The sequence below is a fragment of the Canis lupus genome, chromosome 21 (assembly GCF_048164855.1).
Source record: "Canis lupus baileyi chromosome 21, mCanLup2.hap1, whole genome shotgun sequence".
Lineage (NCBI taxonomy): Eukaryota > Metazoa > Chordata > Mammalia > Carnivora > Canidae > Canis > Canis lupus.
This window is the reverse complement of record NC_132858.1, coordinates 16,548,529-16,563,530: the sequence shown is the minus strand read 5'-3', so window position 1 is coordinate 16,563,530 and position 15,002 is coordinate 16,548,529. Positions and strand designations below refer to the sequence as shown.

General features: G+C 34.2%; 1 protein-coding gene across 1 annotated transcript; it reads right to left on the bottom strand.

The window, feature by feature from the left end:
* Positions 1-5,519: 5,519 nt before the first annotated feature.
* LOC140613406 (olfactory receptor 5T2) lies at positions 5,520-6,440 on the bottom strand. The gene has a single exon (XM_072791934.1). The coding sequence runs from the start codon at positions 6,438-6,440 to the stop codon at positions 5,520-5,522; it is 921 nt and encodes a 306-aa protein (XP_072648035.1).
* Between the last annotated feature and the right edge of the window lie 8,562 nt (positions 6,441-15,002).

The window sequence follows — 15,002 nt, the reverse complement described above, 5'->3', positions numbered from 1 at the left end:
GTTAGATTCATCACCTTGGCAATGTGAACAACCAGAAGGAGAGAAACATTTTTCTTGATATTAAGCAATTTAGTAGGTCTTTCTTGGAGAAGAAATCTATTTCAAAGACATATAAGAAGCTTCCTGTCTGGTGTAGAGTGCCTTCTAAAACATCAATTGTACAAGCTCTAAGGCAGAAACATTCCTCTTATCCTAATGAAAAATAGAATCCTCATAATGACTCTTTGTTATTCTGCAGAGATACCCATGCTGTTGTCTTTATCAGCAGGGATTCTGGGCACCATTGTTGGAGTCATTTCCCTTCCCTTCCAGTTAGCCATCAGGAAAAGTGAATAGAGCAGATATCATTACAGTCCTGAGTCTGACTTGAATCCATAAAGCTCCCAAGATACTTGGTCTTCACATCCAGGATGAGTACTAAGTAAACTGTTGGGGTGAACCTACCTGACCCAGAGATCTGCTGAGACCCATTGCAAAGGTTCTGCACACTGAAGAGATTTACAAGTGTCTGAAATCCCTGAAGGCCCAACACTGAAGTAAACTTGTTTATGGATCCGGTCCCTACACAGGAAAACAGAAATTCCCAGATAAAGTTTTGATTCTCCAGGGAAAGAAAGACCAATTAATGAAGTCTCCATACAAGAATTATACCTACAGAGTGAAAATATTATATAGCCTAGGGATGTACTTAGATTATTTTACTAAGTAGCAATCATGGGCAATTATTCCACTCTTTGTTTGTTTTGAATTGTCCCCTGTAATCTTTTCAGAAATGTGGCTGCTGGCCCTGGGGTGGAGAAAATCCAACATTTGGGAAGCTGGGGATTCTAGCCCTAATGTTCCCCTTTACTGTGAATATCGGGAATAGAACTGAATGCAAAGCTTCTATTCTCATGTCAAGAACAAGCCCTGGTGTATCTGCATAAGATAGAGATGATATATCCCATAAACATAAAATGCGCATCACTGTGAATATACTATCAATTGTTTTACTGAAATTCTGAAGTTACCATCATATTCCTGGTCATTTCCTGGTTTTTAATTAAAATTGTTTGATGGAAAATGAATTTTTCATATAATCTTGTGATCTTTTCTTACACATGTATACATATTATAATTAAACTGATAACATTTTATTTCATTTTTTGTGTGGAATTTTCTTTTTTTTAATTTTGATAATGTATTTTATTAAGCTCAATATGTCCCAAATATCATATCCATACATAAACAATATAAAATTATAGATGTATTTTGCATTCTTTTTTTTAATAGTAAATTTATTTTTTATTGGTGTTCAATTTGCCAACATACAGAATAACACCCAGTGCTCATCCCGTCAAGTGCCCCCATCAGTGCCCGTCACCCATTCACCCCCACCCCCCGCCCTCCTCCCCTTCCACCACCCTAGTTCGTTTCCCAGAGTTAGGAGTCTTTATGTTCTGTCTCCCTTTCTGATATTTCCCACATATTTCTTCTACTTAACCAACTGAGCCACCCAGGTAACACTCAGCTGTGTGGCTTCTTAAGCTCAGGGTCTTTTACAGAATGGGAGATTTTTTTGTGTGGAATTTTCTTTTTTTTTTTTTAATTTTGATAATGTATTTTATTAAGCTCAATATGTCCCAAATATCGTATCCATACATAAACAATATAAAATTATCGATGTATTTTGCATTCTTTTTTTAATAATAAATTTATTTTTTATTGGAGTTCAATTTGCCAACATACAGAATAACACCCAGTGCTCATCCCATCAAGTGCCCCCCTCAGTGCCCGTCACCCATTCACCCCCACCCCCCTCCCTCCTCCCCTTCTACCACCTCTAGTTCATTTCCCAGAGTTAGGAGTCTTCATGTTCTGTCTCCCTTTCTGATATTTCCTACTCATTTCTTCTCCCTTCCTTTCTATTCCCTTTCACTATTATTTATACAATGGAATATTACTCAGCCATTAGAAATAACAAATACCTACCATTTGCTTCAACGTGGATGGAACTGGAGGGTATTATGCTGAGTGAAATAAGTCAATTGGAGAAGGACAAACATTATATGGTCTCATTCATTTGGGGAATATAAATATAAATAATTGTGTGGAATTTTCTAATCTGTAAGCTTTGTAGGTGAAAAGAGTATGTCTAAATAGTTTTGTTTTGTATTAATAGTTTCTAAAATAATACTGAGGAAAGAGTAGATGTTTAAAAGACATTTGCTGATTTACTGACTGTTAGAATGAATAGTGAAGAAGTAAATAAGTGGATATAATATTCATTTTAAAATCCTGAAATAAAACATGAGGTTTTGTCTTCAGCTCTGTCACTTATCTTTAATGTGATTTTAACTTTGATAAAAAGCATCGACGACTTGCATATCATTCTCTAGAATATTCACTACTTTAGAGCAGGACACATTGTTCCTTTTTCATCTTGGTGTTCCTACTATCTAACAAGGATGTGGCACATTCTAGATTCTATAATTTTTGAAGTAACAGAAAAATTGTGGGTCATTAAAAGGAAATACCAAAGATTTTTATACACTTTATGTTATGTTACCCGTGAAAATGAATTGAAATCCTTGCGGTTCTTACTAGAGTCCAAGTATCCACAGGCAGCTTCTGTTGTTACTTCCTCTGTAAGTTGTCACTTGTCTGTCATGTGGCTGATGATAGTCTTTACCCTGGTCAGTTAACAGTACTTCCATTCCTTCATCAACTCTGAAATTTTTCATCTGTTCAGCATCCCCATAACATTGTAATTTAAAAAAAAATAGTTTTACACTTTCCATTGCTATTGGTACTTAATTTTACAGTTTAATCTCTTACTTAAAGCTTATATTTATTGCACAAGATATATTTTCCATTTCCTAAGTTCTGCGTGTGCTGTATAAAAACATACTTTGGTCAAGCAAATAAAATTCTAAGACAGAATAGGACCATTTGTGGATCCAAACTTTCACCTTTCAGGGTGTTTGTAGGCAGGGCACACAGACATATTCCTACAGGCAGACTGCAAATGTTTCCTTTATCTTCTCATAAGAAGATATCATTTGATAGTCCCAGACTTTTCAATGTCTGTCAGTGGTATGAGTGTGCGAAAGTGTTTTACATCATTTTACATTCACATTTCCCTAATCGCTATTAAGGTAATGTATATGGATTGGTCTAAAGAACTTTCTTTTCTTGTGAATTGTCTGTGTGTATTCTTTGTTCATAATTCTATGGAATTTTAGTCTATTATTTATTATTTGAACTAGATGCATAATTACTTTTATTTTCTTGAGTTTATTATTATTTTTTTACTATATTTGTGATTATTTTTTTCATTCAGACCTTCACAATTTTATTTTTTTTTAAATATTATATTTATTTATTCAAGAGAGATACAGAGAGAGAGAGAGGCAGAGACATAGGCAGAGAGAGAAGGAGTCTCCATGCAGGGAGCCCGATGTGGGACTCGATCCCAGTTCTCTAGGATCACGCCCTGGGCCGAAGGCAGCCACTTAATCACCGAGCCACCCAGGCATCCCCAGACCTTCACAATTTTAAAGCATAAAATGTATCTATTTTTAGTAATTATGAGTTGCATTTAAAGATCTCTTTAATGCTGAATCATAAACACACACATGGTCACTCTTCATTTGCATGGTTTAGATATGCAAGGATAATGCTTATCAGTGACCATATTTTAATTTTGTGCTTGAAGAAAGGAACCATGTGAATAGCAATGGAAAGAACCTTGTAAACAGGAGAAAATAAATGCAGGGATATCATGGTGGGAATATATGGTGATAAGAAATGTTCTGTATACCAACTGGTGAGTTGTTATTTAGTCCTTTAGAGAAATACTAATCCACTCTAGAGAAATATCTTTAGGCTGGACTCTAATTCTTTCAACTTTTTAAAAAATATTTTATTTATTTATTTGAGAAAGAGAGAGAGAGAGAGAGAGAGAGAGAGAATGAATATGTAGGGGGGAGGAGCAGAGGGAAAGGGAGAAACAGACTCCCTGCTGAGCAGGATACCTGACATGGGGCTCCATCCTAACACCCTGGGATCATGAATTGAGCCAAAGGCAGAGGCTTAACCTACTGAGAAATCCAGGTGCCCCTAGGCTGGACTCTAATTCTAAGGAGAATGCTTTGTTGGAATTAAAGAATACAGACACTCCCTTAAGAAAATAGTTTTAACAAAACAATAATTAAAGATTAATATATAAAAGTGAAAGAAGAGAGAACATCACAACCTAAAATTATCCTTGAAGGAGACATATCTTTGCAATGGCAATAATATCTACTGGAAAGAGGGCAAAGCATACAACAGAAGGGACTCTCTTTTGTACCTTGATTCTTGGTCCTGGGCACTGAGGAGTGGTTGAATCTGCAAGGGCATCAGAGAGTGAAGGTCAAAGGAAAACAGAACTAAAAGCTGAACTGGGCCAAGCCTTCAAGGATCCCATAGGAATAATTGGACTTAGTTCTGGGAAGAGCCAAGTGTGCCAGACAGTTTTGCCTTACTTTCCAAATTGTACTTCTTTTTGTCATTCTTGAATGTAAGCGTGATCTGATCTCAATAAATGCTAATGCTTAGTCTTTGTTTTCTTGAGAAATTAAAGCATTTTTTCAAAAGTGATAAATTTCTTTTTTTATAAAGATTTTATTTATTCATAAGACATAGGCAGAGGGAGAAGCAGACTCCATGCAGGGAGCCTGATGTGGGACTCGATCACAGGACTCAGGGCACACCCTGACCCAAAGGCAGACACTCAACCCCCAAGTCACCCAGGCATCCCAAAATTAAAGCATTTTATTGCCCATGCTCTGTAAAAAAATAACACAAAGGGGAGAAACACATCATCACAAATAGTGTGTTAGTAACTACAGGGATTTGAACATACTGCCTGTGATCCCTGAATCATAGTCTGGGACTAGACTGTTGCCAATGCATGGATCTAATGATGGAGCAGAGTTCTTTGAACTAGAATCTGAACCAGTGACTCCATGGAAAGTGGGCTGGAATTATGTGAGATGTGGCTTTGCTACCAATTAGGTGATAGTTGATCAAGCTAGTCAGATATAGTGTTATTTATAATTGCAGATATTATAGTTTATACATTCAGGTAATACAGAGATGGAAGAAAATAGTATACAACATTGCAAAGTAAAGGTTACATACATACATGCCCATGTGTGCATTTGTGTTATACCCATCAGTATAGCTTCTACAAACATATATGTGTGTACACATACATATATATGTGTATGTGTATATACATATATCATCAGGAACATTTAAAAAGAAAATGAATAATATACATTTTCTGCATATGAAAATAGTATGAGCAGAGGATTGACTATGATCTTTATTTTAAAATACCTAGGGAGAAAAAAAAATCCAAGGAAAGCAAGAATACATTAATAAGCTTAAACAAAACATTTTCATCATATCTTCCTGATATTGAAATGTAGAGAAAGCATCACTCATTTTTTAATTTAATTTTTACGGTGAAAATATACTTTGTTGACAAATCAATTTTTCCTAAACACTTTCTGCATTGCATCTTTTACATCTTTGTTCCTCAAACTATAGATGATAGGATTCAGCATGGGAATCACAATCGTGTAAAATATTGACACTATCATGTCATGGTCCAGGGCATAGCTGGAACTTGGTCTCACATACATGAAGAGAACTGTACCATGAAAGATTGACACTCCAGTTAAGTGAGAGCCACATGTAGAAAAGATTTTTCGTCTGCCTTCAGCAGAATGCATCCTCAGAATTACCAAGACAATGAAACCATAGGAGATCAGGACTACCAGTATAGTAGTTATCTCAATAGATCCCGCAAAATAGAAGAGCAGTAGCTGGTTTGTGTGGGTGTCAGAACAAGAAATAGCAAGTAGTGGAGGGATGTCACAAAAGACATGTCTAATTTCATTTGAAGCACAGAAGGATAGGCTGAACGTGGCCACTGTGTGTACAGAAGCATGCAAAATGCCACCAACATAGGAAGCAATGATGAGTGGCACATAGACTCTGGGCGACATGCTCACAGAATATAGGAGAGGGTTGTAGATTGCTACATAGCGATCATAAGCCATGGCGGCCAAGAGAAAGCATTCTGTGGTCCCAAAAGTAACAGCGAGAAACATCTGTGCTGCACATCCAAGGAATGAAATGACTTTATTCTTTGACATAAAATCTACTAGCATATTTGGAGTAATTACTGAAGAATAGCAGGCATCCACAGATGATAATACACTCAGAAAATAGTACATGGGGTTGTGGAGCCGGGAATCCCCAATGACCAATGCAACCAGTCCTAAATTTCCCATCAGAGTAAAGACATAGATTGTTAGAAACAGGAAGAATAAGATGATCTGTAGCTCAAGTTTGTCTGTGAAGCCTTTTAGTACAAATGTAGTAACTTCAGTGACATTTTTCATGTTGACACTTCAGGGAACAAACTTGAAGATATTCATAAAATAATCTATTCACTAGAAAAAGAATAAACAATATTGTGATTCTATATTTTAACTGAAGGGAACATATGGTATGCCCTCATATTTATTTTTTGGCAATGTAAAATTTCCCAGTTGTAGATCAGAAGACAATGACAAAATGATCAAAAGTTCATACTACTTGCTGCAGAATCAAGTGGAAGATATGGGTGTTCACTCACTGGCTTAATCCCTTTCATTTCTAAAACAATCAGGTCAATGGGCTAATTTGCCACTGCATTTTATTAGCTGTTTTCATATTAAGTCACAGTAAAACACCACATGATTGGCTAAAAAATAATTCCCTTCAACATCTATACATGCGAAAAAGTGTATCAGTGTACAGACATTGGAATAAAATCTCAGCATTCTAGACCTTTCAGTCATTGTGTAAAATAATCAGTTATAACCTATTCACCTGTAGAATGGGAATGTTAATATTTATTATATAATATTGGGGCAAATATTGAAAGACAAAATATGTTAATAAGATTGAATCTTCAAAATTATGTTAAACATAGAACATGTTAAATTATATTGGTTCTTTTTTTTTAAGATTTTATTTATTTATTTATAAGAGGCACAAAGAGAGACAGAGACACAGGCAGAGGGAGAAGCAGGCTCCCTGCAGGGAGCCAGATGCAGGACTGGATCCTGGACCTCAGGATTAAGCCCTGAGCTGAAGTCTGATACTCAACTGCTGAGCCACCTGGCCATTCCTAAATTTTGTTGATTCTATAGAGCAGTAACATTTTGTGAGCTAAGCTGTAAAAATTTTCTACCTCTATAAGATCTTGAGTGTATGTGACAAAACTAAGATTTTTTTTTTTCAGGATAATAGGACATGATTGAATTAAGCAATTATATGACCACTTATATTTCATTCAAATTATTTCTTTTTTGACTGGATATATGGTTATAGGTTTTACTTCTGGATATCTAAATTCTATATGCTTTTTGATTCCTTCAAAAATGGGTGAAAAAGAAAAAAATTATTCTGAAAATCTATATAATACGTTTTTAATATTATTCTTAATCTAGGTATTATTTATTACTAGTGAAATAACAACTATACACTTATTAACTAAGAGTTACAAGTAAGCTGTTCATTAAAAAAACAGTAATTAAAATATAACAACAAAATGAATAATGCTTACACCAAGACATAAAATATTCAAGAGCAAAAAAAATAGGAAAAAATGAAAAAAGAAATAGGACTCTTTCCTGGATAATCCTATTGTTAAGAAATCAGGAGTCAGACCAACATTTGAATCCAGAGTTTCAATTAGCCAATTATATTCACAAGTTAAAGGATAAGTTTTATTGAAGCCATTATTTTCTTTCTTTCTTTCTTTCTTTCTTTCTTTCTTTCTTTCTTTCTTTCTTTCTTTCTTTCTTTCTTTCTTTCTTTCTTCTTTCTTTCTTTTTCTTTCGTTTTTCTTTTTTAATTTTTTTTAATATAGTCACTCACATTGAATTTTTTTTTTTTACTCACATTGAATTTAAGTTAGTCTTGAGAGTACATGATCTGCTGCAAATAAAAATGTATGCTTTATTAAATCCATAATTTAAGTCAAGCTCTTGTTTCAATGCATTGACATGGATCCCATCAGTAAGAGAGAGAGCCATTTGGATTAGAAATAGTGATGGAAGCAGAAGGAACATCCCAACAACCTTGTGAAAAAGACAAAATTAGGAATGCCTCAAAACATTGTCAGTATAAGCAGAAAACATTTTAATAGAGTTACTGGAAAAATTAAAGGCAAAGAAAACAAAAAAATACTCATAATCAAGAAAGCAGGTTTTTAGATTGAATCATATGTATTAGAAATAAAAAATATAGATGAAACAAATTAGAACCCACAAGTTATGTAATCCAATTAAATGATTATTTTGAATGACTCATATTTAAAAATGCTTTTAAATGTATAATTTAATTAAAATGTCTTAGTGACTTGATAGGGCGAACTTCATATGTTTTTTATTCTTATTTTAAAAAGCCATAGGGAACAATATGACCTTAATATTTATTAAGTCAAGTGTTTATTTAGAGAAGGGGTAAAAGAGTTTATGTATCTGAAGTAAAAGCTACATTCAAAAGAAATGAAATGCGAACTTTGATGAATATGATGAAATATATATACATATATATATTTAAGTCTGACTGGGAGTTGCAAGAAGATCAGCCACAATGCAATTTTTGACATCAGTTCAGTGATATGCCTTGTTCAAGACAACACAGGATTTAGAATCTGAAAGTGTGCATTCAATAGCCATGTTCATGAATAAAAGACCTGTGTGATGTTAGGTTTTCATTTTGAAGTTTACTCCTCTTCTGAAAAATAGTAAAGTATTTTAATGATGAAGCAGACAAAATAATATTCTTCTTCCTTTCTTTCTTTCTTTATAAATAAAGGCAGGCAGACTCATTAAATGTATAAAGCAATAAATAAAACATACAGCAAATTTAAGATGGTCTTTTAATTGAATGTTTGTAATCAGATGTACTTATTTTTAAATCATTAGCAAATATTGGGTCATGAAATTACTATTTTAAATAATCATTAAAAAATCAACATTTCCAGAGCCCTGAACCAAATATTTCATTCTTCAGCTACATATGATATATTGTTTTAGTGATTTTTAATACACACTAAAACATTATTCTCTCAGGATTAATTCAAATGACTCTTATTTTCATTATGACTTTTTCTTACTCTTTAAATCTGTATTATTCTTTAGAGAGTAAAGAAGTTTTGTGAATTGTGGGATCTTCTTATACCAAAAATACACATACATACATCACCATGAATCCATTTGTTACATTACAGTGGGCTTAAGTTTACTTGGGCAAATAAGATAGGGGAAGACTATAATGTTAAGAACTTTAGCTGGATTCTCTTGAAACAGGAATTTGACTAGATGTCCAAATAAAACTCATATTAAATATAAGTAAATGTCAGAATATATTGAAAGGACTCATAGACAGAAAATGACTATGATTCTTGAAGAATTTAATACAATTTCAACTGTTAAAATTAAGGTAAAGCCACCTTCAAAAAATACAATTGAATTAGAGGGCAGAAAATTCCAAATATATTTGGCTCCACATTGCAACACTGTTTGCAAAAGAGAAGAAAAGTAACAGCTGTGTATTGAACACCTGTGGTAGAAACAGACTTTGGTGTATTACTTTATTTCAGGCTTAGAGCCCAGATTCACTCTCATGTGCCACTCCAAGTGCATGCACTTTTTACTATTTTACACTATCTCCTGTTACACCATGGCTTCACTCTAACTGACCTCACATGCCACCTCTACTGGAATAAAATATGATTCTTTTTTAATATTTTATTTATTTATTCATGAGAGACACACAGACAAAGCAGAGGGAGAAACAGACTCCCCGCACAGCCAAGACCCCAATGCAGGACTTGATCCTGGGACCCTGGAGTCATGACCTGAGCCTAAGGCAGACGCTCAGACGACTGAGCCAATCAATGCACCCCAAAATATGATTCTTGATAAATATTTAGATAACGTTTAAACTCCAAGACTAGAAAAACATTATGAAAAAGCAACAATTCAAAGTGGCTTTGACCTCACAGAGCTAGCAAAATAAAAAGATAATTGTTTTCCTCATAGCAAAATGTATGCTCCAATATAAGTGAATAGGTCAAAGGCTTTCTTGGCCTCCAGTGATACATTTTCCTGACTGTTCTTGCTGTAAACTACTCTGTCTTCCATCAAAAAATGAAAGCAAGACTCCATTTGGAGCACTCTTAATTGTCTCTACAAACATAAATTCATTAATTTCTATTTTCTTTGTTTTATTTATTCACCTGTGCAATAGTAACAATATAAAGGGCTTAGTATTGGGGATTTATAACATGTTTGACCTTGATATTTTAGATCCCACCTTTGAAACATTCTGCAAATGACCTGAAATTTTCTCTTACCTGTGCAACAGCAAAGTCAAAGTTAGATGCATCACAGATATGATTAACTTAGAGCGCTTATATTCACGAATACGACTGTTGTTGAAACCACAGGAGATGCCCCAAGGGGAATATGATCCAATTATCTTCTCATTCAAAATACTTACATGGTGATTTTCTCACTAATAAAAAAGAAAATGATTCTGGAACAATTCACTACATATTATTATTTATTGAATACATAGAGTCCTCCCATACCGAATTTATAACAATGCTTTAGTTTTGCATTTTCCTGATGATAAGTGATGTTCAGTATTTTTTATACTGGTCTGTTGGCCATTTGTATGTCTTTTCTGGAGATGTCTGTTCAAGTAATGTGTAAATATTTTTCCCCATTCTGTAAATTGCCTTTTCCCTCTGTTGATTGTTTTTGTTGTTGAGTAGATTTTTAATTTGATGTATTCTCACTAATCTAATTTTGCTTTTTTTTTTTTTTTTGCCTGCATTTATGGTGCCATATCAATGAAATCATTACCAAGTCCAATGTCATGAAGCTTCTTCACCCATATGTTTTTTTTTAAGGATTTTTATTTTTGTGCATGGTCTAAGACAAGGGTTGGGTTTTATTCTTTTGCAAGTGAATATCCAGTTTCCCAACACAATTGTTGAAGTGATATTCATTTCCCATTGTGTAGTATTGACACTCTTCTTGAAGATCAATTGGCTGTATTTGGGTGGGTTTATTCTGGGCTCTTCATTCTGCTGCATTGTTTTATGTGTCTGTTTTTATATCAATATCATACAGTTCAGTTGCTTTAGCTTTGTAATATATTTTGAAACTAGGAAGGGTGATGACTCCAGTGTTGTTCCTCTTGCCCAAAATTTCTTTGCATGTTCGAGGTCTTTTTTGGTACCTCATGAATTTTAGAAATGTTTTTTTTTCTATTTCTGTTGGTATTTTTATATTTTGATAATGATAGCACTGAATCTTTGAATTGCTTCAGTTAGCACAGATATTTTACCAAATACAAATCAAGACTACAATTGGATATCACCTTCCACCTGGTAGGGTGGCTGTCAAGAAAAAAAATGGGGATGTGGTTCCCCATTAAGGGAAACTTGCCCACTGCTGATAGAAATGGAAATTGATACAGCCATTATGGAAAACAGCATGGAAATTCCTCAAAAAATTAAAAATAAAACTACCATATGATCTAGCAATCACTTCTTGGGATTTATCCAAAGGAACTGAAATCAAAATCCATGAGAAGCACTTCCACATTCACTGCAACATTAATCACAATACCCAAGATATGGAAACAATCTTAAAATGTCTATTTATGGAAAGATAATAGAGAAAAAGTTATATATATATATATATATATATATATATATAACTATATATAACTATATATATGTAACTATATATATATATACACACACAAGAGAATATTATTCAACCTTTGCAACATGAACGGACCTGAAGGATGTTTGCTAAGTGAATAAGTAAGACACAGAAGGACCAACAGTGTATAATCTCATTTCTATGAGCTATCTAAAATAGTGAAACTCAGAATCAGGGAGTGTAATGGTGGCTTCCAGGGGCTGGAGAATGGAGGAAATGGAGAAGTCACAGTCAAAGGATACAATGTTTAATTATTTGTTAAGTAAGTGTTGGAATAGTGCCTATAATTAATAACATTGTGGCATATACTTAAAATTTGCCAAGAGGGTAAATCTTATGCTAATGTTTTTACTATAAAATGAGAGCAACAAAGAGAGCAGAGGAAACTTTGAGATGTGAGGATATGTTTATGGCCTTGATAGTGGTGATGTTTTCATAGATGTATACTTATCCTTAAATGCTTCAAGTGATGTATATTAAATAGGTACAGCATTTTACATCAGTTATACCTCAATAAAGTACTAAGTATATATATGTAATAATATGTATATGTAATATATATGTAACATGCACACATACATATATGTATGCACTACATACACATTACATATATTATATTATATGTTTAATATATGACAATAATATACACATATATAATATATGTATATGTATTATATGTCTATTTAATATATAATAATATATACATATCATATATGTATATATAAATATATAATATACATGTAATATATGTATGTGTAATATAAAATACATGTAATACACACAATATATATGTTTAATACTCTTTGACATGAGATGTTATTTTATATAATATGTCTGATACTGGGTTAGTATTTAAGCTTGTTTGAGGCTTAGTTCTCTCATCTTGGCAATATAACTTATTTATGTTGCAATAAATCAGTATACATGGTAAACTTTAAAATGTAGAATTACACTACATTTTTTTGTAAGATACAGCACATGGATTTAGAGTAATCCAACTTCATTTCATTCATTATAGTTTTACTCTGTTCACGTTATCAAGTGCTACATACAAAGAATAAAAGATAAACTTTGGGCTTATTGAAATGAGTATATTCAAAAGATAAGAAAAGTATGATGCCATAAGTATATGGAATAGAAGGCATAGACATTGAAAGCTTGGAAAAACTCCAGAAGTTACACAATATTGTGATTCCTGAGTACTAATTGATGACATAGTTATATGATGTGGTAATATGTGTATATCTATATCCCTACACACACACACACACACACACACACACACAGGCCTTAAACCTGAATACAGAAATTTAACATTGGTAGACAAAGGAGGATGATCAAAAATTTATTTTTCCTGAATTCTCCAGATGCTTCTGATGAGCAGTTGGATTAGAAATAATAGATCTCATGAATAATCTCCCACTTTATAGATAAACAAATGAACTGTGGGATAGTAAAATGATAATCATTCACGTGTTTATCTGTTCAAAAATACTTTTGAGGGCTAAGTTGGGGAGAAGCAAAAAAATGATGTTGGGGAACTATAAACAACAAGGATAGAAGTAAAACTAAGAAAAAAGGTAAAGTGGGATGTTGCAGGGAGTGGGTTGGGCATATTTTAGATGTTGTGCAGCACATCTCTATGATAATGGTGGAAAAAAAGTTGAATAAAGTGATGTAACATGACATTAAGAATTCCTTTTAGTGATCCTCTTATAGCCGTGGACAGACAACATATGTTACCAGACATCTGAGTAAATCGTCTACTAATTGGAGACTTCTGGTTTCTAGTTCTGTAGGTTAGGAGCCTGGAAGACACCACTCTGTCTTATCAACAAGTAAAAAAGCTGAACACACTAAAAAATCAGTAACTCTTCCTGGATCCTTAAAGAGAAGGAAGCACAGGGCAAGCAGCAACCTCCAAGATTGAAGACACAGGCAAATATAGGGAGTCAAATCTTACCTGCACAGAAGCTAGGGGCAGAAACACCCTAGGAACCAATGCCTACAGAAGAACACCTGAACTATAACTGACAGATTGCTGAAAGTGGAGTGTGATCAACAATGAGACTTAAAAATTTCAGGGGTATCCAGACATAGGATTCCCCTTGCCTCAATATTGTGAGATTGACCTTCAGGAGGTGACTAGGGTTCCCACAGTAAATATTGGAGAAACCACTCATATGCTTCCAACAGGAGGAGAGAGAAAGAACTACTCGGAAATAATGTCAAAGCTGGGCAGCCTGGGTGGCTCAGCGGTTTGGTGCCACCTTCAGCTGAGGGTGTGATCCTGGAGACCCGGGATGGAGTCCCACGTTGAGCTCCCTGCATGGAGCCTGCTTCTCCCTCTGCCTGTGTCTCTGCCTCTCTCTCTCTCTCTCTGTCTCTCATGAATAAATAAATAAAACCTTTTTTTTTTAAAAAAGAAATAATGCCAAAGCCTGTCCTCAGGAGAAATTAGTTAACCAGTGCCTAGCCTTCTGGGGTATTTATAAGAGCCTAGGTTATGAGGAGGAGAGAAATACTCAACTCCAGCTTACTCTAGACATCCAGACCCACCTCAGGGGAAAGAATAAGACTAAGGAACAATTGTGAAGTTCACAGTCTGGTGGCACAGGCTCACTAAGAGACTGAGACCCAATCTTGAGACTATACAACATGTCCCCTACTCCCGCAACTAAACACATTGTAACTAAAGGTCCATCTATAGCAGTTCCTTTTGCCCAGAACATCATGCCTGGCTACACAGTTCAAACTAAACCTCTTTGAAGACACACAGGCTTGGCTGGGATGTTCGAGTTAAATATCAGATTGGGATTTTAAAGCAAATATTATTATTATAGTAAGGATTATAATAGATCAAGTTGACTTCATGGAAGCATAGATGAGCAATATTAAATAGAGAAATGAAAATCTTAAGAAAGAACAAAAAGAAATACTAGAAGGGCAAAAACACCGTAACCAACTGATGCTTTTAATGGACCTATTAGGGTACTTGATGTAGCAGAGGGGAGAATCTCTGAACTTGAGGATATATCAATAGAAACTTCAAAAACTGAAAATTAAAGAGAACAGAGATTTAAAAGCAAAACAAAACAGAATATCCAACAGAAAATCTCTCTGTGGGCATTTGAGAACGTGAATGTCACAGGCATGTTCTGTTGT